At 50.0% G+C, this 20,924-nt stretch overlaps 1 protein-coding gene across 3 annotated transcripts in view; it reads right to left on the reverse strand.

Annotated features, from left to right (window-relative positions):
• Window positions 1–20,924, reverse strand: part of AXDND1 (axonemal dynein light chain domain containing 1) — a 564,522-nt gene that overhangs the window by 296,642 nt on the left and 246,956 nt on the right. For all 3 annotated transcript variants that reach the window (XM_085601802.1, XM_085601801.1, XM_085601803.1), the window contains exons 12-13: window positions 19,989–20,109; window positions 4,940–5,041 (exon numbers count right to left, since the gene is read on the reverse strand). In XM_085601802.1, the coding sequence (XP_085457928.1) occupies window positions 4,940–5,041; window positions 19,989–20,109 (223 nt within the window). The remainder of the gene's footprint in view (window positions 1–4,939; window positions 5,042–19,988; window positions 20,110–20,924) is intronic.

The raw sequence follows: 20,924 nt of genomic DNA on the forward strand, positions 1-20,924 counted from the left end.
TTAGTTAGCTTGCTGTCCACCAGGTGTTGACGCAGCTCCGGAAAACTTTTCTCAAGGAGGTGCTCCTTTAAAATCAGGTTATACAACCCCTCGTAGTCTTTTACCTCGCTGCCCTGTACCCAGCCCTCCAAGGCCTTCTTGGCGTAGTCCAGGAAGTCTACCCAATTCTGAGTGGCCAGCTTTTGACTGCCCCGAAACCTCTGCCTGAATTTCTCAGGGGTCAACCCAAACTTCCTAACTAGGGCGACCTTCATGGTGGGGTAATTGGTCTGGTCTTGCTGCTCCACAGCTAACAGGGCATCCCTCCCCACCGGAGGCATATACCTATATAGACCACCCCCCCACTGTGCTTCGGGGATCCCATGGGCTCGTAAGGAGACCTCATAGGCAGCCAACCATTTAGCAATGTCATCCCCGACACCATAGCTGGTGACTACATCTTTTGGCAGGTAGGGTCTGGGCTCCCTGGGGATCTCTCTAGATACGCTGCCACCAACAGGACTGCTGGGGGTTCCAAACTGTAGGGCCTTGAGTTCCAATTCCTTTAAATGGAGCTCATGGAGGAACCTCCTCTCCTCCCTTTCTTTCTCCAAGCGAGCCAGATCCATTTTGAACTGCCTCTCCTCCCTCCTGTCAACTAGATCAGCTGATGACAGGCTCCCCCCCGAAGCGCTACTACCCGCTCTTGAAGGGGCACTAGGTCCTACGTCCATGTTGCCGCCCCCAGGGGGAAAAAGTAATTCTGACTCTTCCGTAATGTCCGGTCCTGGTCCCTCCTCCCGTTTCCCGCTAGGGTGGGCCAATACCCAGGCTCTCAAGCTGGTTTGGAGTTCTATTTTCTTCGCCCCCTGCTTGAAAAATACCTCCCTCTCCTGGCAGAATTCCTTCAGTTGGGTCACAGTATATTCTTCCAGCCTACCCAACTCAAACTCCATCCTACCAGGTGGGACCCAACACTGCAGAAAAGAACTTCACAATAGGAGACCTTTCCTTTAAGAGGAAGTACCCCACAGGACAGGACAATTTTGAAAAACTCCAATCAGGGAGACAACTTGGAGAAAACTCCAGTACAAACAATCAGGTGTAGGGTGTGGCGCGCGCCAAACTGCTAATGAGTGGATGCAAGCACAGACTCCGGATCCCACTGCTGAACACCAATTTGTTGGACCTAACGTCCTAGAGGTAGCTTGGCTCAGGCCAACAGGCTTTTATCCCAACATAGCCTCTCGTGCTTGCATCACACCCAGCTCACAGCTTAACGCAACACCACTTAAAAAGGTCACTACACCGATTAATTTTAAAGTTTCCGAGAAGTCTTTATCTTTCCTTCTCAAACGTGGTTACTCAATTTCCCAATTCAGGATAAAACATTTCCTTACATTTCAGGATAAAACATTTCATTACATTTCAGGTTAAAACATTTCATTTCACTTCAGGATAAATCATTTCATTTCATTTGACAATGACAGTTCTCATTTCACTTCAGGATAAAACATTTCATTTCATTTGACAATGACAGTTCCTTCGATGTTAACTCTGGCACAGCAGATACTTAAACACTCCCTGAGGCTTCCACCCTGCCTTACTGCTGGAGTGCCAATTCGAATCCCCTCAGACTGCGCTCCAAAGAACATTTATAAAATACCCGACTTTAGATGTTCACCTCAATCTATACAGCGCTTGTCTGATAGATGGTCTCCCTAGCTGCTATACCTTCTAACCCTTATACCGTCATTATTAATCAGCCCTTTGCATATTGAGGTACATATTGAGATCAACAATGTTGTAGGCAGTTAATTAGCCACATCAAGGCAATTTACTTGCAGGTTCCTTTCTCACCAATACAGTTCCATTACAATTAAGCAGCACATACAACTTATCCTGGTGCTAGGCTCCGAACTGCTATCTCTGGTGCTATGCTTGAAAACGTCAATGTATTTACCTCAAGCACACGTGGGGAGCTTTACCAAAGCGCCGGTATAAATAGCTTGAACCGGTATCTCTTCAATACATCAGTACTTGGATTTAACAGATCATCCTTTAACCTAGAACGTATACTCTCCAGAACCTTCCCCTCGTTATCATGCCCAGCTTACTGTAGGCACCCGGAGTCCTCCTCACGCAGCGGGGCTCACCGGTTGTCCAAGAGGGGGACTTCTTTAGTGGGGTTGAGGACAGGGTACACCCACCGACCGCCTCCCCAGAGGCCTTCCTCGTGAGGTGATTTCCTCAGCTGGCGCACTCCTGTCGACTACCCCGCTGCCGCTCCACTCTTTAGCGGATTCCCCCTCAGCCAGGCGCCGATTCTTCTCCGCTCCGGTTCCTCAGTCAGGCGCACCCGCAGCCGTCAGTAGCAGCGCGGCTTGCGGGGGCGCGGCCTCGACCCTCGGCTGGCGGAAGGGGGCGGTGCTTTAGCGATGGCCCTGCTCACATGACCCAGGACGTCGGCTTCAAGGCCGGTCCTGACCCGTGCTTCCTGGCTGCAGCTCTCCCCTCAGCTGACAGGCGCGATGCTCGCTGGCTTCGCCGAGGAGTCCTGACACCTCCCCAGACCTCCCGGCGCTCCCAGGCCACCACCGGGGATTCTCAGGCAACCCCACAAACTCGGAGCTGTGGCGGTGAGGATACTGGGTAGAGATCAGTGGCAGGGGGGGGCGGAAATTAAGGGTGCGAGGCTCTCATTAGAGCAGTTGAGTAGGCCCGCCAGTCTGTGGAGTATTGGGCACGACCCCTTCCCCTACAACCAGGGAAGATGGACAGTCACTAGGGCCGATCGGGGTCAAACTCCCAGGCAACACCCAGGATGAGGGCAGGGTAGTCCCGGACGGCGATTCTTCCCCTTGGTCCCACTTCAGGGCCTCTCCACACTGCGAGCCCCCGGAGTCATTGGCTGTGTCCAGGGACCGGTCAGAAGGTAGAGGGTGGTGTCAACTGATGAGGGAAGTCGCGCAGACCCTAGGACCTGTCCATTCCCTACCTAGCGCAACCACCTCTCCACTCAGGTGCCTTACTCCTGTCTCCCTCACAGCTCAACTAAATCCTAAAATGGCCGCCCCGCTCCCACCTCTATTTATCACCTGGGGCCTGACTGGCCAGAGTGGCCCAGAAGGTTCCGGAACCTCTCATGGCAGTCTATGGCCCAGGTGCTGAGGTGACAGTTGGAACCACCATTTTGTGAGACTAACCTCCCTCTTCTAGTTTCCTCATGGAAGCACCTTGCGCCTCTCCCTCAGATAGTAAGAAGAGGGCGCCCAGAGCCTCTACATCAGCACCCAAAAAAATTGTTAGTGGACAGGGAAAAAAAAAATGTGAGAAGGGAAAGGGAAAAAAAGAATAATATGAGGAGAGAACTGCCAAAGGGCTGACAGGTCTAACAAGAGCAATTGCTGATTTTTCCATCGGAACATTAGATTCTCAGTTTCCTATGCTTCAGAATCTTTTTGGAATTCCCAATAGTCATTATTTTAAGTTTATTCAGATCCAAAATATTCTTAGCTTAAAGACTCCTAAGATTTTATTGGAAAGGATTCCACTTCTAGATGTTATAACAAAAAAAACAATAAAAATCGGTATACTATATAATATGCTTCTTGATAGAAATCTTGAAGATCTGGAACATATTGAATCATCATGGGCGATTAAACTTAATAATCCCAATGTTGACATTGTCATGAGTCTATCTTTAACATCAAGGGTACTTCTATCATCAAATTTGAAAGCCCAAGTATATAAAACTATTTTTAACCTATATTTTACGCCTGCTAAGTTGTTTTCATGGGGGAAAAGGATAGCCGATTCTTGTCCTGGGTGTGGACTAGGACCTGCTACTTTGATTCATATGTTTTATGATTGTAATAAGCTAGCTCCACTCAAAAATGAGCTCTTAAAGTTCTGGGAAGAGGTATTTGGGCATAGATTAGCTGAATCACCTACATTGCTGATTCTTGGTTACGACGGAACATTAGGGCTAAAATTTGAGGAGGAATTATGTCTCTTTATAGGAACTGGAGTTTATAGAATTCTGCTAGCAGCCAGATGGAAGGACATGGATTCCCCTACCTTTCAGATGTGGCTCTCTAGGTTTTTGGGAATTTATAGCCAGGAAAAAGCTATATACTCCTCAAGGGGTAGACAGTCAAGAACTCGTGGCCTTAAGATTTGGTCACCTATTGCTGCTTGGATTAATAATGTAAATTGATTATAATTGGATAGTAATAATTAGCTATTGTATGGCTAAGTATTATCTGGGATAATTTCTTTTAGCTGATTTAAATTGTCCATATATTCTTTATATTTTGTGTTAATTTGTATTGTACTTTTGTCTTTTTTGAATTTACTGTTTTGCATCCTTCTTTTTTTGTTATACTCCGGCAATACTTAAATAAAAAAAAAAAATTTTAAAAAGAAAACTGTTGGCCTGTGTACGCCACATTTTGTGTAATTCTATGCAGCGTTTATTAGCTATCTTCACTTCACTGCTATGGAAATTTGAGAAAACAAGTACAACTACACAGTATCTTTCCCCCTCCTTCACCAATGTGCACAAATGTTCCAAAATGCAAATGTGTATGCGTGAACTTACTTTTTGAGAAAAGTTTCATACTGATCGGTCCAACAAGGCTAAAGTCATTAGTGATCTACGGCAATGCTTTTCCTATGGATTCATGGATTAAACCATAACTACAGAGTTGCTATCGCTGACTATGACATGTGACATTTGAGATGGGCAAATTTTGTTTGCTCCAAGTTGTAGATGTGACTTGTGAGAAGGTGTGGCTCTCAACTAAAAGGCAGGGAACTACCCAGAATTCCCTTATCTGGTTTGCATAATTTATGCTGCACCCCAAGACTCGAAGCTTGCATGGGTGTGGTTTTGAGACATATATCGATGGAAAGACAGAGACCACCTTGGGTAACTTCACCCCAGATTCGACAGTACCTTGGATGCAATGAAGACAGTGAAGTGCCTCACAGCTTTGGTCCAGGCTTTCTCGCTCATGTACAGTCTTTGAGCGAGGTGGAGTTTATTCTCCTCAATCACCTGCGGAAAAGAGAATAGAGTAACAACTGCGAGTGCATAAACGTGTCAGAAAAGCTATGTAATTTAGAACAACATATCAACATTACTGGTGGAAGAGGGTAGCTTTGGAAAATATGGAAGTGAATGTGAGCAGAGTGCGGTGGAGAAGGAGAATGTGAATATAGTGGACGGAGATAGTGAATACAGAAAGTGGAAGAAAGAAATGCAGGGTGATATGCAGAAACCTGGGCCAGAATGAAATACAAAGGGCATGGAAAAGTTAATCAGGACAGATTGCAGCCTGATCTATTTTAAGAAAACATAAACAATCATATACTTTACTCTAGGTTACCAGTGTGGAACCTTTTATTGGTTCACATGCTCTCCTTCATCAGGCTGATGTATGTACACTGAAAGGGCACCCCTTTTCTAAGTAGAATGAAGCCAGATGGATTGTATGATGCAATGCTTTGTTACTGCTAGGAAAAATGACTGTAAATGCTACAAGAGATAAATATACCTCTATATTCCACAACCTGGAAATCTTTTTTTCTCTGATCAGTGTGTGTCAGTGGTAATTCCTGTATGAGAGGAGCAGTGTGGTCAAGTCTGGTATGTCTGAAATTGTGTGAATAAATGCTGCGCAATGTTGTGCGCAGATTTATTGTGGTTATTTTAGAAATGCCACTTTTAGAAGTTGGCTGTGCTATGTGTCTGCCTGCCTGATGTGAATTTTATGTCTGGCTTGTGAGTGACAGGGGCTGGGAGGTGTGTGTGGCTCAAGGAGGGGCAGGGTGAGTCAGCGCTGGGCTGAATAGGACATCTGGGCTGGCAGTAGTGGGAGGGGCAATCCCCTGACTCTGAATAGGATGGTGCCTGCCATGTACAATGCTGGCTCCACCCCCTGTGGTGTGTCTGATCACCTAGCCCCCACCTGACAAAGGGAAAGAGGAGCTTGCAAAACAAAGTGCTCCAAATCCCCCCTGAACCAGTTGTACCTGGTTCCCCCATGCCCTGCACTAAAGACAAAGGAAATGTTGATATAAATATAGGGGCTGTGACCCCATGATGTTGTTCAGTCCTTGTTCCTGAATCCTGCTGGGGCGTGCTGCTGCTGGGGCCCAGGGGGGGCTGCCATGAGGGCTTGCCTCCCTGGGCCCTGCATTGCCCCTTGATCCCTAAAGAAACTTCTTGCTTGGGACCTTTTACTTTGTTTGTGATCCTCCAGGACCTTGGAGGAGCTTGTGCTGCTTCTAGCACCTTGTGAGCGCTTTATTTCGAATTGCTCCAGGAGAAGAGGAGCATGTGGGCTTCGCAGCGCTGAACTGCTCTTCAGTGAGAGGGAATCCCCGGCATAGGGATTCCCCCGTGCTTCGTGATCGAGCGGGAGCCCACCCCGCTGACTTATGCTTGTGTTTAAGAGCGGGTGCCCACCCCGCATTATTGCCGCCTTTTAGGAAGTATTTAAAACTAGCAGGTGGTCACCCGCAATTGTGCCCGTAGCGGGAGCCCATCCCGCATCTTGCCACGTTGAGTGGGTGCCCACCCCGCTTTATATTTTTAACAAAGAGGGAGCCTACCCCTCCTTGCCGCCACGAAGAGAAAAGAAGACCACGATCCGTGGCCTGCCTGGTTGTGGGCGGGGCCTTTCAGAAGGAAGCAGAAAGAGGAAGTGCCGGCCGGAGCCTCGCGGGCTCCACAGCAAAGTCCCGGGTCCCAGGAGGGGGCCCGGGTGAAGTGCAGGGAGGCGGCCGAGGCCTCTGATGGCAGCGCGGGGCTCCCGTGAGCGAGGGAAGCCCCGCGTGCAGAAGGAATGCTGGTGCCGGTCGGCGAGGCTCTCGTAGCAAAGAGAGAGCCCCGCATCTCAAAGAAGTTCTACCTGCGGGCAGCCGGAAGTCTGCGCGGGGCTCCTGTAAACCTGGGAGAGCCCCGCGTGCCGCCCCATTGGAAGAAGAAGAGACCGGAGCAAGAAGTCCGCTGAGTGGAGCTGATGGGGAGGGGGTGTATGTCGAGACGCGCTATCGGTGCCTGCCCCCATTGTTGCTTCCCCCAAGGCACACTGTTGGTGCCTGAGAGGTCCCGCCAGAGAGCGGGCCGCTCCCACGTTGTTAGCATATCTGTTTAAGGGCCCAGAGGGGCCCGTGCCCCTTCCAGTTTGACCGAATGTCTACATCTTCCCCGTCTGACAGAGGGCAGTTGCACCGATGGGGGCCAGTTACTTCAGAGAAGGGCCCAGTGGGGCCAAAGATGCACAGATGTGCCAGGGCCCTTTACTTCGTTTTTATCCTCAGCTGCACCGCACCAGCACGGGCAGCTGCAACGTTTGTGCATAATTAATTAAAGGGCACAGTGAGTGCCCACGCCCACGTTCTGTTTCACCGCTGCATGGCAATTAGCGGCAGCTGCAACGTTTAGGCAATTGGTTCTTTGGGGGCATTTTTGTGAGAGACACTCCTGCCCCAGCGCAATTGCGCACGTGGATCCTGCTGCATTGGCAGCCGCCCTGACTTTGTTGGATATAGGGGATTTGAGCCCCATTGAGAAGGCCAGTTGGCCAGGGGGACTGTTAGGTTTATAGGGCGCCAGGCCCTAATGTGATTTATGTGGTGCTAGGAAATGTGATGCATGTATTGTGATTTACGTACCCTGATTTATGCCTCTAATGTGGTTTATGCATGAGGTTATTAGCATACTGTGGTTTATGCTTGTGAGATTATTCTCTACTGTGGTTTATGCCCCTAATGTGAGTTATGCTTAGTAGGTTATGGTCTAATATGTTTAGGCTTATGAGGTTGGCGCAGAATATATTTCACGCCTAATGTGGTACTGTGCATAATATGGTTTATGTTACAGGATGATGCTGAGTACAGTGTTTGCAAGTAATTACTGGTTGTGATCTACTTTATGATATGTTCTACATTTACTATGTTCACTAAGTGATGGTTCTGACAGTAGCCCAATTGGCCCGGTCAGGTGTATATAATCCCCTGTAAATATTGCCTAGTGCCAGGTGGCACAGTGTATATTGTGTGATTACTATTCTAATGGGTTTCATGATAATATAAAGGCTATTTGTAAATATAACCTTGTGTGGAGTTCCTTTTGTGGTGTGCCTAGTATGTTGTTTCTGTGTGTGTGTTGCGCAAACGCTTTACACATTGCCTCCGGGATAAGCCTGACTGCTCGTGCCAAGCTACCAAGGGGGTGAGCAGGAGTTATCTTTGGCGTGTAACTCCCTCGCCCTGACTAGAGTGATGGTCTCTGCCTGGCTTTGGCGCAAGCCTTAGCCAACCAGAGATCCCATTTCTAACAGCCGCGCTATATAAAAACACCTTCAAATTAAAATAAAATAAAATAATATCTACTAAATAGGTTATTACAAACAGTGATGAAATTAAAAAGAGAATAATGTATTTCTGACACACAAAAATTTCTCAGGCAGGGGTTGCTACATCTGGAACCTTCCTCAAGAGACGATGGATGGAGGTATTCAGAGCCTTAAGATGAAAGGATGCGGGTTGATATACCAGCAGACCATCCTCTGAGAGGCGTGGGCTTTTAACCATAATCCTTCATTTAGGCGGATATGTTTGTTTTATTAGGAACCTTCCTCTAGGGGTCATCATAAGGGTCAATAAGGCTCAATGTGACAATAATTCTTTCACTGGATGGATTAGGATTATGGTAGATTTATCAAGCACTCCATTAGATAAGGCAACAAATGGAAAATATCAGACGTTCTTTCTCAGTGACAACAAAGACTGGTTACCTAAGAGCTCTCTGGTCTCAGACTTCAAAGGCTCACTCCAAGAAGACCAGATTTTGTATATTACAGGATCCCCAATCTGACCAGTACGCGAAGCTCCATGCCCTGAGGGGACAGTTTGTATTGAATGAGCACCCTGACCTAGCAGTGATTCCTTCTTCTATGAGAAGAAGCGCTTGTGTATCAGGGACAGGGCCGGACTGGCCAAAGCAGGTGTCCGGCGTTTCCGCAGGAGGTTGGAAGAGTGGGGTCGGTTTTGCAGTGGTGGGGGCAGGTTTTGTTACTGGGGGCCAGTTTTGCTGCAATTTCAGCCCCCAGTAACAAAAACAAAAGTACCCACACTTGACTCCCCCCCCCCCCCCCCCCACCCCCCACCGGCAACCCCACCTGGGAAGGTCCGACAAAATTACAGGGTTGCTTTGGGTTGCCAGTCCGACCCTAATCAGGTGCTCCTTACTTTAAGGGGTACACATTTGCAGTTCTTAAAAATTTGCATATCAGATGTTATTTGAGCCAAGAGGGCTAAGGTTTGGGTACGGGAAGTTCTGTAGCGCGACAAAACAAGCAGGTCTATCAAGTCCTCTGCACTGATTAATGTACTGAAAGGAATGCACCCTTCCTTAAAGTGGGCTAGTATTTTGAGGACACAGCTGGCATATAATCGAGCACATGAGGTGAAGAAGTATTATTAAACTAGGCAGTACTTGATGAATTTTTGGATGAGGTGGGTGAAGGAGCAGGCTGTAGGAGAGTAGGGTCTGCAATCCTATGATCACCCAGATTTTTTGCTTTTGCTTCATTGGTTTACGACTTTCCCTGGCTGTGGGCCTGCCAATCAGACCCACAGCCTAGCTGTTCTCTCTCGAAATTAACACACATGTACATTAGGTGCATCCACTAATTGGAACTGGGCCGCCTTGTCAGTCCCTGTATCAGCATACCACAGGTATCCAGGGCATAGGTGTACCCAGGGCCTACCAGGGGCTGCAGCATGTATTATGCCACCCCTGGATGGCCGCCCAAATCTGACACAACTGGCTGCACGACAGCTGGGGCAACGTGGTGTAATCACCCGTTGCTGTAGGTGTAGTATTCCTATACCTAACCCTAGAATGGACACATGGATTCCTATCAGTCACTCCTATGGCAGGCCTTATCAATCCTGAAGGCAGAGTGCGGGGAATCATGTGGGACGGTGCTCTGGCGCGAGCTGAGCCCGTCGACGGCTTGCGGAACCAAGTCCTAATAGCCGTTCCATGGTGACGCGGGCCAACTACTTTAAAATGCATTATAATCCTTGCGGTTATTTGCTAACTTTGGCATCGCATCACCCACACATGTCGAGTAAGGTGTCATACAAATTGGAATACGAACCCCTCGCCAATTCTGGCGACGGGGTTAGCATTCCCCCCTTTTAGAGGGGCACGACATGGAAGTAACCTTGAACCCCGGTTAAAAGTTGACTCAAGCCTCAGCATCACAAAATGGATGCTGCCACCAGACACAAGTCTGACCTCCTGCTGCTGGGAGACCTTCCAGCGAGGGGAGCTTGGACAAAGGGTTTCCGGTCGAGGGCGGTGTTAGCACCATCCCAGACAGGGTTTGTGTATCCCAGGTAGGCAGGGCTGAAAGGAAGGTGATTGCAAGTGGCACCCCGGTGCTCACTGTGCATAGCCCGGCTCAAAACAGTTTCGGGGGCAACCCTGCCCCTGAGCTGGGGCGAAGCCGGACAAAGGATAGGGGTGTAACCACCCCCCTCCTGGCCCCACCCATAGGTAGGACCTAGTCACGGGCCAGCCCCTTTTCTTAGAATAAAGGTAGGAGCGAGTCCCCTTCCCAAATTGGATAATTCTGAATCTTGAACTACTTTCCACAAAAGGAACTCTTGACTATTTCTGAAGACTCTCCCTTGTGGCTAAGGAGTAGCCACCCTGCACCAGCAGGCACCACCTAAGCGCTTGCGGTTTGCTGCACGTCTCTCCCACGGATCAAGACTGCCCAGCTGGACGAGACCCGGGTTCCCTGCCATCTCTGACCTCTACCTACATCGTCAGCCCAGCTGAGATTCGTAGGTGTGACGAGACCTGCGGGACCGGCCATCTTCAGAACCTGCACGACGCTTATCTAGCACGCCCACCGAGGGACCCTCGAGTGAGTGCACCTAGGGTTTGAGAAGCCCTAACCCTGAGCAGCTTCAGCACCGAAGTCTGCCTCCCCAGCATCCACGAGATCTGCGTGGGGGCCCTTCTGCTCCTTACTGTTCACCGCGTTGTCCGACCACTCGCCGACCGGCTGGTGGCCCTCTTCACGACGCACCACGACAATCTTTTATCACTGGTCTGGTTGCTCCAGACTGGCTCTTGCTCCCCATCAACAGAGGAGTACCTCGGACCCTCCTGGTCCACTCCAGATGCCATCTTGACTCCACCGCGTGGGTTTGCCACTGCCAAGACCTGCTGCCCCACTCCTGGGCCCAGCATCATCGACAGCAGACACCTTCGTGGGACAGCTCGCCCTCCATCCTGGTTGCCGCCGCGCCTCCTGGTCCGAGGAACAGCCGAGTCCGACGTCATCCACTCACCTGGTCGAGGTGACTTCAGCCGGTACCCTCCTGGTGCCCACACGATCGCTGGCTAGCGGTTGAGAACTGAGTCCCCTCTGCTTTCAGGTTTCCTTCATCATCGATCCAGGCTTGGATCTCGCTGAACATCGACACTGGTCGCCTGCCAGCAACTTCTTCTTTCAGGCTCCTGAGACTACAACGAGGACTCCCGACATCTTGCCGAACCTCACGCAGCCGCAGCTTCTGGGCTAGGTAACTCGAGCATTTCGGTGCTCCATCGCAGGTTCGCTCTACAAGTGTCCAGTTCCTTCTCGTTTAGTCCCACTGATCGGATCACTCCGGAATCAGTAACTCCAGACTCTAACCATTCACATTTCACTGTTAGTGTAGATGGTTTCTCGTGCCCTCGGGCATTTGTGTAAATTGTGAAACTGAAGTATTTTCATAAGAGTTTTGTAGTGTGCTTAGCTCCCTGACTCATAAAGAGCCAGGGTAGTCTTGTTATAAATAAATATCCTTTATTTTCATAACAACTTGTGTGGTGTCCTTTCACTTGGCGTTCAAGGGGTATATGTGATGGTAAAACAGCTGGCTTAACACGCCCTCTAGAGTTTAGCATAAAGACTGCTCGTATCCACGCTACTAGGATAGCTGGTCTATACGGTTGACTTACAACCAATCATCAATAAGGGTCGTTTGGAATGATACACAGTGATCACTAGAATAGTGAGCACTACATATCAGGCCAACTTCTCACATTGGTGAGCAGCGGTTGGGATTTGAGCTTGCTGTTGTTTTACCACACACGTATCCTAAGAATATCAAAGTGAAAGATCACATAAGTACCCAGGTACATATAACTTAACTTAGAATACTCTGAGTTCTACTGAACCAGCTGTTGTAGCGTAACAGGGCTTAGCACACCCTGACTACAACTCTTAGCAAGGGATCAGTAGGTAAACACATAGTGTAGGTAGGTGCATCACTTACACCTCACTAGAAGCATGTCGGTCCACGGAGAGTCTGCGGAGACTCCCTTAGTGGTCAGTGACCCTCCACAGGTCGTGTCACGATATGCAGCTCTTAGCTTCAAGGAGATGAGACAACTGTGTGCCTCCAGGAAGCTAAACCAGGGTTCTAACCCTACCATCGCATTTCTGATAGGTCTCTTAGAGACGTACGACGCTAGGAGGTCCTCTAACACAGGTCCCCCCAATGCTGATGGGAACATGCCTCCCTTAGAGGGAACCCTTGGTGACCCAGACCTCGACCTCCATACAGAGGAGGAAGACGAGGAGGAGTTATCAGGAGACGAGGCAAACAAAGGTCCAGTGGTAGTCGGCAGGCTTACGAGGACCAACTTAAGCAGGCATGAGAATGGAACTGGGGGAGCCCCGGGCCCACGCTCAAGCAGGCCTAACATTGGGAACGGACGAGCTAGGTCTCTCTCCAGAGGCTCTAACAGATCTGTTCGTACACATGTCTCTCAGGCATCTTCTCAGAGAGGAATGACGTCCCCTCAGAGAAGGGAGCATGAAGCGAAGATGAGGGAAGTCAATCTGAGGATCGAGCGGGAAGAACTTGCCCTCGCCAAAGAAAGACTTGCCTTGGCCCGAGAGCAGAAATTAAGTGGGTTAGATCCCACTGGTGGCAGCATTCTCCTTAGAGAGAAAGACAGGGGTATAGATACTAGACACCTGAGTAAAATAGTGCCCCCCTTTAAACAAGGGGACGACATCCACAAGTGGATAACTGCTTTGGAGAGGGCCTGCACTGTCCAGTGCGTCCCCCCAAGTCAGTGGGCAGCTATACTGTGGCTCTCCTTTGAGGGTAAAGGACGAGACAAGCTCCTCACTACTAGAGCTGAGGATGCAAACAACTAGAAAGTCCTGAAGAACACACTGATTGATGGGTTTGGCTTAACCACGGAGCAGTACCGGGTGCTGTTCAGGGACACCCAGAAAATTCAGTCTCAGGATTGGACTGACTTTGTCGATTGTGCCACTAAGGCTTTAGAAGGCTGGTTGCTGGGTAGCAAGGTTACTGATTACACAGGATTGTACAATCTTATCATGAGAGAACAGATTTTAAACAACTGTCAGAACCAATTGTTGCATCAGCACCTTGTCGACTCGGATCTGACCTCTCCCCAAGAATTGGGAAAGAAGGCAGACAGATGGGTCAGAACAAGGGTTAAGCAGAACCAGACTCAGAACCAGGGTGGTCAGAAGAAAGCAGTCCAAAAGGGTAGTAACAAGAACGAACAAAATGACCAGAAGTCTTCGACAGGTCCCCAACAAACCAAAGAGGGTGGGGGTCAGGCTTCACAGAAGAAGAAGACTCAAGAAGGCCAGTCAAAAAGGTGGTGCCAATACTGTAAAAGTAAGACTCACTGGTTTAGTGAGTGCACCAAGAAAGGAGGGCAAACTCCTGCCACTGCAGCCCCTAAGGCACCTGCACCCCCTAGTACAGCCAGCAGTGGTAGTGCGCCTCCCAAGGCATTAGTTGGGTTAACCTTGGGAACCGAGGGGAGTGACGACTTAGTCAGCACGCTCACTCAGGCCGTCCTTGTCTGTACAGGGGATATGGATATGTCCCCTGATGCCAGTCCCAATACTTTGGGCAAATACAGACAGACACCTTTGATCAATGGAAAAGTGGCTCAGGCCTACAGGGACACTTGTGCCAGTGTCACCATGGTGACGCCTAACTTTGTGGACCCTGGACAGATCATGCTAGGTACCGATTACCTAGTGACCAATGCCAGCAATGTCACTACCAATCACAGTATGGCAGTTGTTGATTTCTCCTGGGGAGGGGTAAGTGGCCCGAAAAAGGTTGTGGTTAGTTCAGACCTCCCCGTAGAATGTCTGTTGGGCAATGATTTGGAAACGTCACAATGGTCAGAAGTGGAGCAGAGGACTTTCATGGAAATGTTAGGCTTGCCAGCACATGTCCTTGCTGTGACCAGGTCACAGGCCAAAAGATGCCCCACTGAACAGGTGCTGGATCCTGGAAGAACGGACCAGACACCTTCCAAGAAAAGGAGCAGTAAGGGTAAGGCTTCGCCTTCCCCCTTGCCCCAGGTCGTGGATCAAGTCTCTGAGGAGGCTGACCTTAAAGAACTGAGGGAAACTGAGCAGAAAGAGATTGAACCTGGTCAGGTTGAGTTTCTGGGCTCAAGGGGACCCTCCAGGGAAGACCTGGGGAAGGCACAGTTAGACTGCCCCTCACTTGAACCCCTCAGACAGCAAGCTGCTGCTGAGGCTGCAGGGAACGCCACAGGTACCCACAAAGTGTACTGGGATGATGGACTCCTGTACTCCGAGGCAAGAGACCCCAAACCTGGCGCGACCAGGAGGCTGGTCATCCCCTTGTCTCTGAGAGGTTTCCTTCTTACCTTGGCCCACGAGATTCCCCTTGCAGGTCACTTAGGCCAGAATAAGACTTGGGACAGAATTGTTCCACACTTTCACTGGCCCCACATGTCCGAAGATACGAAGGAGTTTTGCCGCTCCTGTGTCACTTGCCAAGCCAGTGGTAAGTCAGGTGGCACGACAAAGGCCCCCCTCATACCACTACCGGTGGTGGGGGTACCCTTTGAACGAGTGGGGATCGACATTGTCGGACCAATGGAAACCCAGACAGCATCAGGGCACAAGTTTATACTGGTGGTGGTGGACCACGCCACCAGGTATCCTGAAGCTATTCCCCTTAGGACCACTACAGCACCTGTTGTGGCACGAGCCCTAGTTGGAGTGTTCTCCAGAGTGGGCTTCCCTAAGGAGGTTGTCTCAGACAGAGGTGCAAACTTCATGTCGGGATATCTGACTGCTATGTGGAAGGAGTGTGGCGTCAACTACAAATTCACCACACCCTATCACCCACAATGCAATGGGCTTGTTGAGAGATTCAACAGGACCCTAAAAGGGATGATTCATGGACTACCTGAAAAGCTTCGGCGGAGATGGGATGTCCTGATACCCTGCCTCTTGTTCGCCTACAGAGAGGTCCCGCAGAAGGGGGTTGGCTACAGCCCTTTTGAGCTTCTGTTCGGACATCCTGTAAGGGGACCCCTTTGTTTGGTAAAGGAAGGATGGGAGAGACCTCTCAGAAAGCCGGCATCAAACATTGTGGACTATGTGCTCGGCCTCCGCTCGCGGATGGCGGAGTACATGGAAAAGGCATCTAAATACCTTGAGGCGAGCCAAGAATTACAAAAAGCTTGGCACGACCAAAAGGCTGTCCTGACTGTGTACCAGCCTGGACAGAAGGTGTGGGTGCTGGAGCCAGTGGCCCCAGCAGCACTCAAAGACAAATGGTCTGGGCCCCACACGATCATTGAGCAAAAGGGAGAGGTCACCTACCTGGTAGACCTGGGAACTCCCCGGAGCCCCCACAGGGTGCTCTATGTAAACAGGCTCAAGGCATATGTCGACAGGGAGGGCATGGGCTTGCTCATGGCCACAGATGAGGGACAGGAGGAGGAGAGTGACCCTCTCCCGGACCTGCTCTCTCAGAACCCTGACGATGGGTCATTAGATGGTGTTGTCTTTTGTGGCAGCCTCTCTGGACATCAACAAAAGGATTGTAAACAGGTTCTTCAATCCTTTCGACATATGTTCTCTCTGACACCCAGTCAGACCAATTGGTGTACCCATGAGGTCGACACTGGGGACAGTCTGCCCGTAAAGAGTAAAATCTATCGACAGCCTGATCATGTCAGAGACTGCATCAAGACAGAGGTGCAGAAAATGTTGGAGCTGGGAGTCATTGAGCCTTCGGACAGCCCCTGGGCAAGTCCCGTAGTTCTCGTGCCGAAACCTCACACCCAGGGCGGTAAGAAAGAGATGAGGTTTTGCGTGGACTACAGAGGCCTCAATGCAGTCACTAAGACTGACGCCCACCCAATACCAAGAGCAGATGAACTTATAGACCGGTTGGCTTCGGCCAACTACTTAAGTACATTTGACCTGACAGCTGGGTATTGGCAAATCAGGTTAGCTGAGGAGGCCAAGCCCAAAACAGCATTTTCTACCCCGGGTGGGCATTATCAGTTCGTGGTAATGCCCTTTGGTTTGAAAAATGCACCTGCCACCTTCCAAAGGCTGGTGAATCGAGTTCTCACTGGGTTGGACGACTTCTGTGCGGCGTATCTGGACGATATCGCTGTCTTTAGCTCCACCTGGGAGGATCACCTGGTCCACCTGAGGAAAGTGTTAGAGGCCCTGCAAAAGGCCGGCCTCACTATCAAGGCCACTAAGTGCCAGATAGGGCAGACACAGGTTGTATACCTGGGCCACCTTGTAGGTGGAGGCCAGGTTCAGCCATTGGAGAGCAAAATACAGACCATCCTGGACTGGGCTCCTCCAACCACCCAGACTCAGGTTCGAGCTTTCTTGGGCCTGACTGGTTATTACCGGAAATTTGTCAGAAATTATGGATCCATTGTGACCCCGCTAAACGACCTGACAAGTAAAAAGATGCCAAAAAAAGTTCAGTGGACAGCGAGCTGTCAGAAGGCATTCGATGACCTAAAGCAGGCCATGTGCACAGCACCTATCCTAAAGAGTCCAGACTACTCCAAACCATTCATTGTCCAAACAGACGCTTCGGAGTTGGGTGTGGGAGCTGTTCTATCTCAACTGAATTTTGATAGTCATGACCAGCCCATAGCTTTTATTAGCAGGAGGCTGACCCCCAGAGAGAAGAATTGGTCAGCTATTGAGAGGGAGGCCTTTGCTGTGGTTTGGGCCCTGAAGAAGTTGAGGCCATACTTGTTTGGCACTCACTTCAAGATTCAGACCGACCATAAGCCCCTCTTGTGGCTAAATCAAATGAAGGGTGAAAACCCCAAACTACTTAGGTGGTCCATTTCCCTACAGGGGATGGACTTCACAGTGGAGCATAGACCTGGCACTGATCATGGCAATGCAGATGGGCTCTCCAGGTATTTCCACTTAGAGCAAGAAGACTCACCTGGTCAAGGTTAGCTTATTGTCCCAAAGTTTGGGGGGGGGTCATGTAGGAGAGTAGGGTCTGCAATCCTATGATCACCCAGATATTTTGCTTTTGCTTCATTGGTTTACGACTTTCCCTGGCTGTGGGCCTGCCAATCAGACCCACAGCCTAGCTGTTCTCTCTCGAAATTAACACACATGTACATTAGGTGCATCCACTAATTGGAACTGGGCCGCCTTGTCATTCCCTGTATCAGCATACCACAGGTATCCAGGGCATCGGTGTACCCAGGGCCTACCAGGGGCTGCAGCATGTATTATGCCACCCCTGGATGGCCGCCCAAATCTGACACAACTGGCTGCACGACAGCTGGGGCAACGTGGTGTAATCACCCGTTGCTGTAGGTGTAGTATTCCTATACCTAACCCTAGAATGGACACATGGATTCCTATCAGTCACTCCTATGGCAGGCCTTATCAATCCTGAAGGCAGAGTGCGGGGAATCATGTGGGACGGTGCTCTGGCGTGAGCTGAGCCCGTCGACGGCTTGCGGAACCAAGTCCTAATAGCCGTTCCATGGTGACGCGGGCCAACTACTTTAAAATGCATTATAATCCTTGCGGTTATTTGCTAACTTTGGCATCGCATCACCCACACATGTCGAGTAAGGTGTCATACAAATTGGAATACGAACCCCTCGCCAATTCTGGCGACGGGGTTAGCATTCCCCCCTTTTAGAGGGGCACGACATGGAAGTAACCTTGAACCCCGGTTAAAAGTTGACTCAAGCCTCAGCATCACAAAATGGATGCTGCCACCAGACACAAGTCTGACCTCCTGCTGCTGGGAGACCTTCCAGCGAGGGGAGCTTGGACAAAGGGTTTCCGGTCGAGGGCGGTGTTAGCACCATCCCAGACAGGGTTTGTGTATCCCAGGTAGGCAGGGCTGAAAGGAAGGTGATTGCAAGTGGCACCCCGGTGCTTACTGTGCATAGCCCGGCTCAAACCAGTTTCGGGGGCAACCCTGCCCCTGAGCTGGGGCGAAGCCGGACAAAGGATAGGGGTGTAACCACCCCCCCTCCTGGCCCCACCCATAGGTAGGACCTAGTCACGGGCCAGCCCCTTTTCTTAGAATAAAGGTAGGAGCGAGTCCCCTTCCCAAATTGGATAATTCTGAATCTTGAACTACTTTCCACGAAAGGAACTCTTGACTATTTCTGAAGACTCTCCCTTGTGGCTAAGGAGTAGCCACCCTGCACCAGCAGGCACCACCTAAGCGCTTGCGGTTTGCTGCACGTCTCTCCCACGGATCAAGACTGCCCAGCTCGACGAGACCCGGGTTCCCTGCCATCTCTGACCTCTACCTACATCGTCAGCCCAGCTGAGATTCGTAGGTGTGACGAGACCTGCGGGACCGGCCATCTTCAGAACCTGCACGACGCTTATCTAGCACGCCCACCGAGGGCCCCTCGAGTGAGTGCACCTAGGGTTTGAGAAGCCCTAACCCTGAGCAGCTTCAGCACCGAAGTCTGCCTCCCCAGCATCCACGAGATCTGCGTGGGGGCCCTTCTGCTCCTTGCTGTTCACCGCGATGTCCGACCACTCGCCGACCGGCTGGTGGCCCTCTTCACGACGCACCACGACAATTTTTTATCACTGGTCTGGTTGCTCCAGACTGGCTCTTGCTCCCTATCAACAGAGGAGTACCTCGGACCCTCCTGGTCCACTCCAGACACCATCTTGACTCCACTGCGTGGGTTTGCCACTGCCAAGACCTGCTGCCCAACTCCTGGGCCCAGCATCATCGACAGCAGACACCTTCGTGGGACAGCTCGCCCTCCATCCTGGTTGCCGCCGCGCCTCCTGGTCCGAGGAACAGCCGAGTCCGACGTCATCCACTCACCTGGTCGAGGTGACTTCAGCCGGTACCCTCCTGGTGCCCACACGATCGCTGGCTAGCGGTTGAGAACTGAGTCCCCTCTGCTTTCAGGTTTCCTTCATCATCGATCCAGGCTTGGATCTCGCTGAACATCGACACTGGTCGCCTGCCAGCAACTTCTTCTTTCAGGCTCCTGAGACTACAACGAGGACTCCCGACATCTTGCCGAACCTCACGCAGCCGCAGCCTCTGGGCTAGGTAACTCGAGCATTTCGGTGCTCCATCGCAGGTTCGCTCTACAAGTGTCCAGTTCCTTCTCGTTTAGTCCCACTGATCGGATCACTCCGGAATCAGTAACTCCAGACTCTAACCATTCGCATTTCACTGTTAGTGTAGATGGTTTCTCGTGCCCTCGGGCATTTGTGTAAATTGTGCAACTGAAGTATTTTCATAAGAGTTTTGTAGTGTGCTTAGCTCCCTGACTCATAAAGAGCCAGGGTAGTCTTGTTATAAATAAATATCCTTTATTTTCATAACAACTTGTGTGGTGTCCTTTCACTTGGCGTTCAAGGGGTATATGTGATGGTAAAACAGCTGGCTTAACACGCCCTCTAGAGTTTAGCATAAAGACTGCTCGTATCCACGCTACTAGGATAGCTGGTCTATACGGTTGACTTACAACCAATCATCAATAAGGGTCGTTTGGAATGATACACAGTGATCACTAGAATAGTGAGCACTACATATCAGGCCAACTTCTCACACAGGCCTCTTTCGGCTTGAATGTATACTATGCTTACCTTTTGTGCCAGTCTGTATGTGGCTGAGCTCCAAAGGTCTCTCTCCTCAGTCAGCTGTGCCAGCCGGGTCTCTAGGCGCTGCCTTTGTAACTCATAGAGCTCCCGATATTCCTCTAACATCCTAGGAGAAACAAACTATAATCTCTTACTGTTCCTATTACTTGATTATGACAGAGAACAAGTGATAGGCTTCCAAGCCAAACAGCATGCTTGTCGCATCCATAGGAGGGTATATACAGCACCACTCATAAAGATGCCCATTCTTTCATTACATGTTTCATTGCATTTAACACATGTATAAAGCAAGGACATCACCCCATTGGCAGTGGAAAGGGATCCCAAATATCAGAATTGTAAAATGAGTTATTTCACTAAAAACAATAATGTGGTTAAGATATTCTTGATAGACAGCAGTGATTTCAACTCACATCTCGTCCAAAGGGGAAGGTAGTTTTTGTTCTCACCTGCCTTTGCCTGCACTTCTCTCCTTTGTTAATGTACAAAATACAATTTCTCCTCATTTATCAAACAACCCACAGCTTCTCGGTTCTATGTCCCTTGGTCCATAAGAATCGGATTTACAATGTCTAGGGGTGATTGAATGTGTTTAGCTTCTTAAGTGTTATCTTTTATTCATTCATTCTGATGCAAATCTGTCAGGATCCTGAACAACTAGGAGCTACCCATGTAAAAGGGGTGGGGATTGTTAGTAAACATTAAACTTTTTGGGTTCGTTTTTGCAGGTTAGAGGTCGTCCCTATCTGGGGAATTAGAAATTGATTAAGGACTTGGACATTTTTATTTAGTCTCCATATGAGAGGGGGACCATTAAAGTCAGGGCCGGGCTGGCTGTAGCAGGCACCAGGCATTTTCCCGGTGGGCCGGAAGGGTGGAGGCCCCTGGGAGCCGGTTTTGTTACTGGGGGCCGGTTTTGCA

This window comes from Triturus cristatus, chromosome 4_2, assembly GCF_964204655.1.
Source record: "Triturus cristatus chromosome 4_2, aTriCri1.1, whole genome shotgun sequence".
NCBI classification, from domain to species: Eukaryota; Metazoa; Chordata; class Amphibia; order Caudata; family Salamandridae; genus Triturus; species Triturus cristatus.